We start from the raw sequence: 13655 nt of genomic DNA on the forward strand, positions 1-13655 counted from the left end.
ATCCACCTCCCGTCTGGCCCTTTTCCTGCTGGGCATAGGGCTGGACTTTTCCGTCAAGGTGGCCAGAGATGCTTGGACCTCTTCTCTTATTAAGGACCTCATCTCGGACAATAGGGAGGGCTGCTCGTCTCTCATAACCTTAGATGTGCAGTCTGCACATAAGGTTTTGCCATGAGTGTCCGGAAGCTTTCTACTGCATATCGGACATCTACTGGACTTTGCTGAAGCCTTCCCAGATTTCTTAGCTTGACCAGGGGGGACCGCTGAAGTTCCCTTATCCTTAAACAATATAAGATAGGGAAGGTAACAGGGAGGCTCTCACTACCAGGATGCAGGGGGAGTTTGCGCTCTGCGCACTTACCCCATCCTCAGGTGGCATGCTTTCCATAGCTCCGGAGTACTGGTGCTCCCTGCGGCTTGTCGGCGTCTGAGCGCTGTAGTTCCTGAGCTGTTGGCTGGAGCGCACGCCTCCCCTGTATTCTCCGGCGTTACCGGAAGTGCCGGCAACGAATGGCGCAAACCGGAAGTGACGCGGTCCCCGGAACTTCCGTTGGAAGAGTCAGAGCCCGGCGTTCACGCCGCATGGAGGCTGCTGACCTCGGGGACCGCGTCCGCAGCCGAGAGCCCCCCCACCGGGAGGAGCGGCCGCTGGTCTTTGGGACCGAGGGACCCCCCTCTGGAGGGTTTTGGCCCTGAGCCTCTTGACAGGGGGAAGGATCTGGACGAGCCGCACGATCCCCCTGAGCTCCGGTAAGCAGCGCAGCTTTCTCTCATGTGTCCCTTGCAGGGACAGGAAAAACACTGAGGAATGGGGGTGGGACCGGACCTTTTAAACTCTCGTGTGTTTCCTGTCCCAGCAAGGGGGAGGAGGACGTCCTCCATAGTGCTGTCAGGATGACGTCCTGGAAAGGGAAGATTCAATTTTCATGTCAAAGCACACAATTCCTTCACTAGCAGATGACCAGGTACTTTGCCTAAATGTTTAAACAAAAAAGGCAAGGACTCCGTGAGCAAAAAAGCACAAAACTTAGATCAGTGAGCAATGGAAAAGCATTGCCTGGTCAGCTAAATCCAGATTTCAATCGCACCTTATTGATGGGAGGGTCAGAATTTGTCCCAAGCAACATAAATCAATAAACCATTATTGCTAGGTGTCACAGTTCAGGCTGATGGGGGAGCATCAATGGTGTTTGTGGTTGATTTCTTGGCACACATTAAATCCTTTGATGCAACTGAATGGACATTTAGACAGTAGGGTTTTATAAAGTATTATGGCCCATGAAGTTAATCCCTCACCAAGGTTTAGACTTTGGCAGAAGGACAAATTCATCCAAACAATGAATGTCACAAATATATAGTTGTGCATTGGTTCTAGAGATATTACAGTGAGTTTCCTTGATTCCCAGGCTTTCACAGTCCCCAGATCTTAATCCTATAGAACATCTCCCAGATGAGGTAGAATGGGCTGCTCAGGGCAAGTCAATGTCTCCATCCAATTTGCAGCAACTGCGAGATGCCATCTTTTCCATATGGACCTGTTTTCCTACAGAACGATTTACACATCTAGTGGAATCTATGCCATAACAAAATTCTGCATGTTTAATTCTGTATTTCAAATTAATAATTGTGATGTAAAGATTAAAAGTATGTGATTATAATATGATCAAATAACACAGGAATAAATATACCAGAATACCAAAAATAATAATCTTGAATGCAACAACCTTGTAGTGATGTAACCATATAAAGGTTGTGCTCATTAACAATTATAATATATTTCTAAAATATAAAAAAAAGACAGTACAAACAGTACCCACAGCACTCAATAATCAATGGACCAACTGACTCACAATGCCAAGTACCCCAAAGCAATATGTGTTTCGCATAAAGCTTTGTCAGGGGATACTGGGGCAGTGACCTGCCAGACAAAGCTATAAGCGAAACATGCATCAGGCTACTTGCAAACGGGAGGCAGATCACTCATATAACAGTGATTTGTCAAACACACACCAGAGGCAGTCAGAGGGGCCAGCGTAGGAGCCGAAGGCCCTACTAACAGTTCCATCCCTATGCACCCAAAGATTATTACACCAAAACTTCAAATGCAGATTAAAGAACAACCACCATGCGGATTTCTTCACTATAGGTATCCATTTAATCTGTATAGCATCTCCCTTATGGCCAAGCCTTTGGAGAAATAGTGCTGACAATGTTTTTTGTATTTAACAGTTTGTATATTTAATCAAATAATAGTATGGTCATTTATGATGTAATGGATTTATGGCTTTAGAGTAATTTGAAGGCAAGTCAGTATTCTGTTTGCCATAGTAATTGATTATGAGCCTTGGTCCAATTTTGGTTATAAACTTACATTGAGCAGAAATATTGTGAGTCGTACAGTAATAAAAACCCCAGTGTACTGAGCGTGGGGGGCACATGACTGTTGGAAGGAGGAACCCATACCTTCTATAGTAGTAATTGTCTATATTTATATTGACAAATTCGGATGGTTGGTTCCCCTGTTAGAAATAGCAGGTAGTCTGTGTGCCTGATGTCTTACTGTTCTGAGGGTGGGGATCATGCAGGGATATAACTGTCTATCTCACTGTCTCTTTCTCTCTATAGAAGAAAAGGTAGAAATATTTCCTTCCCACCCAATCTTTTTCATGTTTTTTCTGCCTACCCTGTTTAAGGGGAACCTGTCATGCAATACATTCAGTCCGATCTGTGGATAGCATGGCATAGGGGAGAAACTGAGCAGAATGATATATAAATTTGTTGTAAAGATTTAGTATAACTTTAGTTTTATTCATTGGAATCCCCTGTGTTTGTATTCATGAGTCCAGTGGGTGGTCCTACTAGTGATTGATAGGTATCTGTGCATGCACTGTCATAGAGAGAAGACTGTCAGTCACAGAATAGGACCGCCCACTGGACTCATGCACACAAACACTGAAGATCTCAGCTAATATAATTCAAGTTTTACGAAACGTTTCCCTCAAAAATGAATACAATCTGATGAACTCCTCCTGCGTGATAACATCCATTTTCAACATGACAGGATCCCTTTAAGTTGATTTATGTATCATTCCATCCTTTAGTTTTCTGCAATGTTTTGGTGCTTAGCTTATGGCATCAGGTAATTTTAAAAACATCATGTTGATTTTGGAATTAATGTTTGCTTGATTTGAGTTTGAAATATATATATTTAAAGCCCTATCAACGAAAAATAAAAAGTCAAAGTGAGACTTGATTTAAACAAAATCAGCTGGGATCTTTGATTGTCACATCCTTGTTGTTGCAGTCGTGGAGTCAGAATCAGGTCAGTCGTGCAGCAGGTTGCAACTGACTAATTTAAATTAAAGGGAATCTGTCATCAGTTTTTTAATTTGAGAGACAGATCCTGATTGTAACAAAGTCTCACTTACGGGCTACTTGCTTACTTACTGTAGTTGTGCTATCTGGTATTAACTAGGACATCACACGCTGAACAAAGACTTAGGCTATGTGCACACGTTGCAGAATTTCTGCAGAAATTTCCGCAGCAATTCCGCAACTCCCTGCCGTGGGTATAACGCATGCGGAATTGGCATGCGTATTCCCGCTAAACACTAGTGTTTTGCAAGCATAATTAGCTTGCAGAATGCTAGCGTTTTCCAAGTGATCTGTAGCATCGCTTGGAAAAATGATTGACAGGTTGGTCACACTTGTCAAACATAGTGTTTGACAAGTGTGGCCAACTTTTTACTATTGATACTGCCTATGCAGCATCAATAGTAAAAAGATACAATGTTAAAAATAATGTAAAAAAATAAAAAATCGTGATATTCTCACCTTCCGGCGTCCCCCGCAGCCTTCCTGCACTTCACGATGCTCCCGGCAGCTCCCGTTCCCAGTGACGCCTTGCGACAATGACCCCAAATGACGTAGCATCACGCGAGACTGCTATGTCATCACCGGTCATTGTCGCAAGGCATTACTGGGAACGGGAGCTGCCGGGAGCATCGCTAAGGCCTGGGCTGGATCCGGGGGCCGTCGGAAGGTGAGTATATAACTATATAACTATTTTTTATTTGAATTCTTTTTTTTAACAGGGATATGGTACCCAGGGCCTGGAGGAGAGTCTCCTCTGTCCTCCACACCCGAGTACCATCCGCACATGATCCGCTTGCTTTGCGCATGGTGGGCATAGCCCCATGAGGGAAGTAAGCGGATCAATGCACTCCTATGCGATTCCACATAAAGAATTAGCATGCTGCTTATTTTTCCGCAATGCGATTCCGCCGCGGAAAAATATGCAGCATTAGCACTTCATTGCAGAATCACATTGAATTCGATGGGCTGTGTTGTGTATGCATTTTCGCAGCGTTTTCAAGGTGAAAAAACGTGGCTAAAACGCATTCCATCTGCAACGTGTGCATATAGCCTTAGGGCTCATTCACAATTTCAATTTTCACGTATAGTGCTATCTGTGGTTATTACAGATAGCAATCAAGCCTATGATATTCTATTGAGCTATGTTGTCTGCTTTTTTCCTTGGACAGAGTCATGTGTAAAAAATATCATAGATTCGTCTGTTTTTGATACGAGGGTCAGATCAAAATCGGCAATGCAAGTCAATGGGTCAGCGAAAAAATTGGACCTCATTCAGATGACAACAGTTATATGATTTTCATGGACTGTCAGAATGGAGAAACTTTTTTTTTATTCCTCCACAACGAGAAAAATGGATGACACTCAGACCACCGACTGTGATCAAGGTCAATATGCTCATTATTCTAACATGTGGAAAAATCGGACGTGTGACTGAGCCCCTTACTGTTGTTATTATTATAGTGATGTGATTTTTAACCCCTTTCTGTCAATGGACGTACTATTCCGTCCATGTGGGGTGGGCCCTACTTCCCAAGGACGGAATAGTACGTCCAGCGCGATCGGCCGCGCTCACGGGGGGAGCGCGGCCAATCGCGGCCGGGTGTCAGCTGACTATCGCAGCTGACATCCGGCACTATGTGCCAGGAGCGGTCACGGACCGCCCCCGGCACATTAACCCCCGGCACACTGCGATCAAACATGATCGCAGTGTTCTGGCGGTACAGGGAAGCATCGCGCAGGGAGGGATCGGTACCTGAGACGATCGGTACAAGGCAATGTGCTCACCTTGTACCGAGCGTCTCCTCCCTGCAAGCCCCGGATCCAAAATGGCCACAAAAAGTGGAATAACACGCGATCAAACAGATGGAAATAAATAACCATGGTACCGCTGAAAACGTCATCTTGTCCCGCAAAAAACGAGCCGCCATACAGCATCATCAGCGAAAAAATAAAAAAGTTATAGTCCTCAGAATAAAGCGATGCAAAAATAATTATTTTTTCTATAAAAGAGGTTTTATCGTATAAAAGCGCCAAAACAAAAAAATGATATAAATGAGGTATCACTGCAATCGTACTGACCCGAAGAATAAAACTGCTTTATCCATTTTACCAAACGAGGAACGGTATAAGCGCCCCCCCAAAAAAGAAATTCATGAATAGCTGGTTTTTGGTTATTCTGCCTCACAAAAATCGGAATAAAAAGCGATCAAAAAATGTCACGTGCCCGAAAATGTTACCAATAAAAATGTCAACTCGTCCCGCAAAAAACAAGACCTCACATGACTCTGTGGACCAAAATATGGAATATTTATAATTATAGCACTCAAAATGTGGTAACGCAAAAAACATTTTTTGCAATAAAAAGCGTCTTTTAGTGTGTGACGGCTGCCAATCAAAAATCCGCTAGAAAACGCACTATAAATAGTAAATCAAACCCTCCTTCATCACCCCCTTAGTTACGAAAAATTGAAAAATTAAAAAAATGTATTTATTGCCATTTTCCCATTAGGGTTAGGGTTAGGGCTAGGGTTAGGGCTAGGGTTAGGGCTAGGGTTACAGTTAGGGTTGGGGCTAAAGTTAGGGTTGGGCCAAAGTTAGGGTTGGGGCTAAAGTTAGGGTTAGGGTTTGGATTACATTTATGGTTGGGAATAGGGTTGGGATTAGGGTTAGGGGTGTGTCAGGGTTAGGGGTGTGGTTAGGGTTACTGTTGGGATTAGGGTTAGGAATGTGTTTGGATTAGGGTTTCAGTTATAATTGGGGGGTTTCCACTGTATAGGCACATCAGGGGCTCTCCAAACGCGACATGGCGTCCGATCTCAATTCCAGCGAATTCTGTGTTGAAAAAGTAAAACAGTGCTCCTTCCCTTCCGAGCTCTCCCGTGCGCACAAACAGGGGTTTACCCAAACATATGGGGTATCAACCTACTCAGGACACATTGGACACCAACTTTTGGGGTCCAATTTCTCCTGTTACCCTTGGGAAAATACAAAACTGGGGGCTAAAAAATAATTTATGTGGGGGAAAAAAAGAATTTTTATTTTCACGGCTCTGCATTATAAACTGTAGTGAAACACTTGGGGGTTCAAAGTTCTCACAACACATCTAGATAAGTTCCTTGGGGGGTCTAGTTCCCAATATGGGGTCACTTATGGGGGGTTTCTACTGTTTAGTTACATCAGGGGCTCTGCAAATGCAACATGGCGTAGCATCTCAATTCCAGTCAATTTTGCATTGAAAAGTCAAATGGAGCTCCTTCCCTTCCGAGCTCTGCCATGCGCCCAAACAGTGGTTTACCCCCACATATGAGGTATCAGCGTACTCAGGACAAATTGGACAACAACTTTCGGGGTCCAATTTCTTCTCTTAACCTTGGGAAAATAAAAAATTGGGGGCGAAAAAATCATTTTTTGTGAAAAAATATGATTTTTAATTTTTACGGCTCTGCATTATAAACTTCTGTGAATCACTTAATAGGTCAAAGTGCTCACCACACATCTAAATAAGTTCCTTAGGGGGTCTACTTTCCAAAATGGTGTCACTTGTGGGGGGTTTCAATGTTTAGGCACAACAAGGGCTCTCCAAACGCAACATGGCGTCCCATTAGAATTCCAGTCAATTTTGCATTGAAAAGTCAAATTGCGCTCCTTCGCTTCCGAGCTCTGCCTTGCGCCCAAACAGTGGTTTACCCCCAAATATGGGGTATCAGCGTACTCAAGACAAATTGTACAACAACTTTTGCATCCATTTTCTCCTGGTACCCTTGGTAAAATAAAACAAATTGGAGCTGAAGTAAATTTTTTGTGTAAAAAAGTTAAATGTTAATTTTTATTTAAACATTCCAAAAATTCCTGTGAAACACCTGAAGGGTTAATAAACTTCTTGAATGTGGTTTTGAGCACCTTGAGGGGTGCAGTTTTTAGAATGGTGTCACACTTGGGTATTTTCCATCATATAGACCCCTCAAAATGACTTCAAATGAGATGTGGTCCCTAAAAAAAAATGGTGTTGTAAAAATGAGAAATTGCTGGTCAACTTTTAACCCTTATAACTCCCTAACAAAAAAAACATTGTGCTGATGTAAAGTAGACATGTGGGAAATGTTACTTATTAAGTATTTTGTGTGACATATCTCTGTGATTTAATTGTATAAAAATTCAAAGTTGGAAAATTGCAAAATTTTAAACATTTTCGCCAAATTTCCGTTTTTGTCACAAATAAACGCAGCTAATATCAAAGAAATTTTACCACTATCATGAAGTACAATATGTCACGAGAAAACAATGTCAGAATCACCGGGATCCGTTGAAGCGTTCCAGAGTTATAACCTCATAAAGTGACAGTGGTCAGAATTGTAAAAATTGGCCCGGTCATTAACGTGCAAACCACCCTTGGGGGTAAAGGGGTTAAATAAAGCTGCGGCCTTAAGCACCAAAATAATGTGTTGTGTATTTTATTTTATTTGGTACTTACAGTTACTATAGTTTGTGTCATGTGCTAATAAATGAAGGTCCATCCCATATCTAGGAGTCATGGGAAATACAACTGTAGGAAAAATATTTTCATACACTTATAAGTTTTCATAAAATGTTCCATACATTTTTAATGACGTCTGCACAGCTTATCAGGGAAAAGGCAATATTATTTATGAAGGACAACCTAAAATGGAACATTACAGGGAGATTTAGTGGAACAGTTTTCAGATTTATTATCAGGCAGGAATAAGAGTAATTCTGTAAGGAGATGGACATATTGCCCTGTTCTCTCTTGAAGACATCAGTGTTGTGTATAATGTAAAGTGTAATGTGTATAATTTCATGCGTTATTGTGATGGTGATGTGTAATATGAATTGTGTATTGATGCATTGTAGTGTTCTACACTGAACTGTTAGGAAGCTGAGTTCTTCCCAGCAACAGACAGTGAGTAGGGTAAGACATAGTTAAAGGGAACCTGTCATTCCCAAAATGGAAGATGAGCTAAGCCCACCGGCATCAGGGGCTTATCTACAGCATTCTTTAATGCTGTAGATAAGCCCCCGATGTATCCTGAAAGATGAGAAAAAGAGGTTAGATTATACTCACCCAGGGGTGGTCCCGTCCGATGGGTGTCGCGGTCCGATCCGGGGCCTCCCATCTTCTTACGATGACGTCCTCTTCTTGTCTTCATGCTGTGGCTCCAGCGCAGGCGTAGTTTGTCTGCCCTGTTGAGGGCAGAGCAAAGTAATGCAGTGCGCAGGCGCTGTCCGCTCTGACCTTTCCACTGCCGTACTTTGCTCTGCCCTCAACAGGGCAGACAAAGTATGCCTGCACCGGAGCCGCAGCGTTAAGACAAGAAGAGGACGTCATCGTAGGAAGATGGGAGGCCCCGGACCGGACCGTGACTCCCATCGGATCGGACCGCCCGCCCAGGTGAGTATAATCTAACCTCTTTTTCTCATCTTTCAGGTTACATCGGGGGCTTATCTACAGCATTCCAGAATGCTGTAGATAAGCCCCTGATGCCGGTGGGCATAGCTCAACTTCCATTTTTGGGGTGACAGGTTCCCTTTAAGTGTTGGGACTGGCTCAGAGAGGGAGGGGCTATGGAGCAGGATCAGAGCATACTTCCTGGGACTCAGACAGGGCCTAATTTGCAGCTGGAGCAGACGTTGGGCTGAGTGCTCAGCAGGGCAGCATGCACTGGATGTTTTGTGGCAAGAGAGAAAGGAGATCGGGACAGAGATAGCGTGATCCTGAGGAACATATTGAGACAGAGAGAGAGAGAGCGTTACAGAAATACAGAGAGAAGGACAGTACCAGCTTAGGCTAGGTTCACATTAGCGTTTCTGTGCGCAGCGTATCATCTGCATGCACAAACGCATGTCAAAACGCATGCAAACGCATGTTTACGCAGCGTTTTTTATCTGCATCAGCTTATGCATGACGGCAAAAAAAGCTGCGTGTGCATGCGTTTTTGCCTGCATTTGCGTTGTTTATGCATTTGATATTTCCAGGAGGGCATGCCTCAATGGGTGTGTCTCAAAACAGTTCCTGGACATGCGCAGTCCGAAGTACGCAAGCACATCGAACGCATGCGTACGCATGTCCTTGCGTACATATGCATTTCCATAGAGAGTAATGAGTTATCTTGACACACTCCATCCACAATCACCAGCATGCGGATGACTGCGCATAATTGACACTTAAAAAAATGCAACATGTTGCGTTCGCCAGACCCAGCCGCACACCGCAAAATGACGCATGCGTATGCATCTGCATGAGAATTGATGCAAACGCATGTCCCTGCTTACACCATGTTAAAGATAGGTACGCAAGACACATGCGGATCTATGCGGATCAAACGCTACACACAGATACGCAAATGTGAAACCGGTCTTAGAGGACTGACCAGAGTGACCAAGTGAGTAAGGCCTGGAGAAGGTAGGCCTAGCAGCATGGCTCCAAGTAGCTTAAGGATCTTAAAGGTAACAGGCTAGGATGGAATAGAATGTGAAATGAAGTGAGCGCTCTGGGCTGGAGTTCCCTAAGTGTCAGACAGCTTGAAGCTGAATTGGGCCATATTGGCAAACCCTCTCCTCTACGAGGAGATTCAGACACAGAACCACGGGAAGAAGAAATGGCTTCCATGGACTGTACTGTGGTGTTAAGCTGGGTGGTGGTGAAGGAAATAAGACCAGTGGAGGTAGGGATGTGTAAAGTCGAGGAAATAACGAGACTGGTGTACTGCCTTTACGATGCTAGTCCACATGCCCAGCCATGGCCTCCATCTTCATTTAACATGCCGTAACGCAACAGACAAGTACCTCGCCCACGGCTACTGCACCAAGCCATGTTACAATACCAATAATAGACATTCTGTAAATGAGGGAATAGTTGCATGTAATAATAATTCACTGGAATTTTAGAGGGGGGGATGATGGCATGTGATACACCAAAAATATTTTGCATTGAAATTACCTGACAGACCAAGAAGAAGTGTGACCACCACTTTTCCTGCTGTGGTAAACAGAGCCTCAAACAAAATCTTCACTGCAGATATGAAAGCCGTCATCTTCTCAATGAGTTTTGCTCGAGTGTCATTGACGTCCTTATCCACAGTGTCTTCCTCTGTGGACAGCTCAGTCTCATTCTCACTTTCTTCCGTCTCACTTTCTGTCTCAGACTCCTGTGGTAAGAAACAAAAATACAAAAACAAAAATGTGCCTGCTTGTTTTCTTACCACTTCCATTTATGACATGTCAAACAAAATCCATCTTGTTGAAGGAGTTGGAATCTGAAGTGATTCTCATCTTCGTACAGAGAACATTCATGACAAATTAAATACACAAAACAGAAGTCCAAAATTAAGAACGTATCAGAGAAATATGCTACGTTTGAACAAGGTTTTTGAAACCCCATTCACATACAGTGAATATACAGTAAAAAGTCTACACACCCCTGATAAAATGCCAGGTTTTTGACAAGTTAAAAAAATCATGACAAGAAGAATCATTTCAGAACTTTTCCCACTTTTAATGTCACCAATAATCTGTACAAATCCATTGAGAAACAAATGGACATCATTTTGACGAGCAAAATAAAAAAAAAAAAAAAATTATGTGATTAAATAAGTATGGACAACCTTTTATAATTGGGGATGTAATTGTGTTCAGAATTGGCCAATAACATTTAAACTCATATTAAAAGTAATCAGTGCACAACTGACATCATTTACACTGATTCCAATTAACTCCATATAAAATTTTCTTATTCTAGTAAGATTTTCCTGACATTTTCTTAGTTGTAGTTTACAGCAAAAACTGTGGTCTGTAAACAGCTTACAACACCGCAAAGGGATCTCATTGTTAAAAGATATCAGTCACAGCATCTCCTTGAGGTCAACCCAGAAATTTGCAATACTGTGAGCAGTGGCTCAAAGCACACTCCAACATCTTGATTGACAGTCGGGTCTGCAGCACATCTGTTCAAAGTGGGCTATCAATCAGTGTCGGAGCATGCTTACAGCCGCCATTTACAGTACAGTCTTTAGCAGAAGCGGCTGGAAGTATGAACATGCTACTTCTTTCAACCACTTCAAGGTTTCTGAACCCTGAATCGATTAACAAAAGTAGCAAAAAAATGTAATTTTTACATTTCTGTGCACCATGTTAATTCTTTGTTGTGTTTTTTAAGCACTTTTTTAGACAGGTTCCATTTGAAGAATACATTGTGTTCTATCCATTTAACAAGGACAGTATGGTTCCAATCATGCATTAACCCCTTCATGCCGCGGCCCTTTTTTGTTTTTGTGTTTTCGTTTTTCGCTCCCCTCCTTCCCAGAGCCATAACTTTTTTATTTTTCCGTCAATATGGCCATGTGAGGGCTTATTTTTTGCGGGACGAGTTGTACTTTTGAACGACATCATTGGTTTTACCATGTCGTGTACTAGAAAACGGGAAAAAAATTCCAAGTGCGGTGAAATTGCAAAAAAAGTGCAATCCCACACTAGTTTTTTGTTTGGCTTTTTTGCTAGGTTCACTAAATGCTAAAACTAACCTGCCATTATGATTCTCTAGGTCATTACGAGTTCATAGACACCTAACATGTCTAGGTTATTTTTTATCCAAGTGGTGAAAAAAAATTCCAAACTTTGCTTAAAAAAAAAAAAAAAAAGTGCCATTTTCCGATACCCGTAGCGTCTCCAATTTTCGTGATCTGGGGTCGGGTGAGGGCTTATTTTTTGCGTGCCGAGCTGATGTTTTTAATGATACCATTTCGGCGCAGATGCGTTCTTTTGATCGCCCGTTATTGCATTTTAACGCAATGTCGTGGCGACAAAAAAAACGTAATTCTTACATAGTTACATAGTTACATAGTTATTAAGGTTGAAGGAAGACTTTAAGTCCATCTAGTTCAACCCATAGCCTAGCATGCCCTAACATGTTGATCCAGGGGAAGGCAAAAAAACCCCATGTGGTAAGAGTAAGCTCCATCATGGGGAAAAAAATTCCTTCCCGACCCCACATACGGCAATCAGACTAGTTCCCTGGATCAACGCCTTATCAAGGAATCTAATATATATACCCTGTAATATTATACTTTTCCAGAAAGGTATCCAGTCCCCTCTTAAATTGAAGCAATGAGTCACTCATTACAACATCATATGGCAGAGAGTTCCATAGTCTCACTGCTCTTACAGTAAAGAATCCGCGTCTGTTATTATGCTTAAACCTTTTTTCCTCCAGACGTAGAGGATGCCCCCTTGTCCCTGTCACCGGTCTATGATTAAAAAGATCAGCAGAAAGGTCTTTGTACTGTCCCCTCATATATTTATACATTAACATAAGATCACCCCTTAGTCTTCGTTTTTCCAAACTAAATAGCCCCAAGTGTAATAACCTATCTTGGTATTGCAGACCCCCTAGTCCTCTAATAACCTTGGTCGCTCTTCTCTGCACCCGCTCCAGTTCAGCTATGTCTTTCTTATACACCGGAGACCAGAACTGTGCACAGTATTCTAAGTGTGGTCGCACTAGTGACTTGTATAGAGGTAAAATTATGTTCTCCTCATGAGCATCTATGCCTCTTTTAATGCATCCCATTATTTTATTTGCCTTTGTAGCAGCTGCCTGACACTGGCCACTGAATATGAGTTTGTCATCTACCCATACACCCAGGTCTTTTTCATTGACGGTTTTGCCCAGAGTTTTAGAATTAAGCACATAGTTATACATCTTATTACTTCTACCCAAGTGCATGACCTTACATTTATCCCCATTAAAGCTCATTTGCCATTTATCAGCCCAAGCTTCTAGTTTACATAAATCGGCCTGTAATATAAAATTGTCCTCCCCTGTATTGATTACCCTGCAGAGTTTAGTGTCATCTGCAAATATTGAAATTCTACTCTGAATGCCCCCTACAAGGTCATTAATAAATATGTTAAAAAGAAGAGGGCCCAATACTGACCCCTGTGGTACCCCACTACTAACCGTGACCCAGTCCGAGTGTGCTCCATTAATAACCACCCTTTGTTTCCTATCCCTGAGCCAACTCTCAACCCACTTGCACATATTTTCCCCTATCCCCATTATTCTCATTTTATGTATCAACCTTTTGTGTGGCACCGTATCAAAAGCTTTTGAAAAGTCCATATACACTACATCTACTGGGTTCCCTTGGTCCAGACCGGAACTTACCTCTTCATAGAAGCTGATCAAATTAGTCTGACATGATCGGTCCCTAGTAAACCCGTGCTGATACTGGGTCATGAGGTTATTCCTCTTCAGATACTCCAGTATA

The 13655-nt window shown here is 42.6% G+C and overlaps 1 protein-coding gene across 1 annotated transcript in view; it reads right to left on the reverse strand.

The window, feature by feature from the left end:
• The window catches only part of LOC143768116 (piezo-type mechanosensitive ion channel component 2-like), a 164249-nt gene that overhangs the window by 124625 nt on the left and 25969 nt on the right, over nt 1-13655 (reverse strand). Inside the window, exon 5 of the mRNA XM_077256803.1 lies at nt 10331-10538. Within this exon, the coding sequence (XP_077112918.1) occupies nt 10331-10538 (208 nt within the window). The remainder of the gene's footprint in view (nt 1-10330; nt 10539-13655) is intronic.

This window comes from Ranitomeya variabilis, chromosome 4 (genome assembly GCF_051348905.1).
Source record: "Ranitomeya variabilis isolate aRanVar5 chromosome 4, aRanVar5.hap1, whole genome shotgun sequence".
NCBI lineage: Eukaryota > Metazoa > Chordata > Amphibia > Anura > Dendrobatidae > Ranitomeya > Ranitomeya variabilis.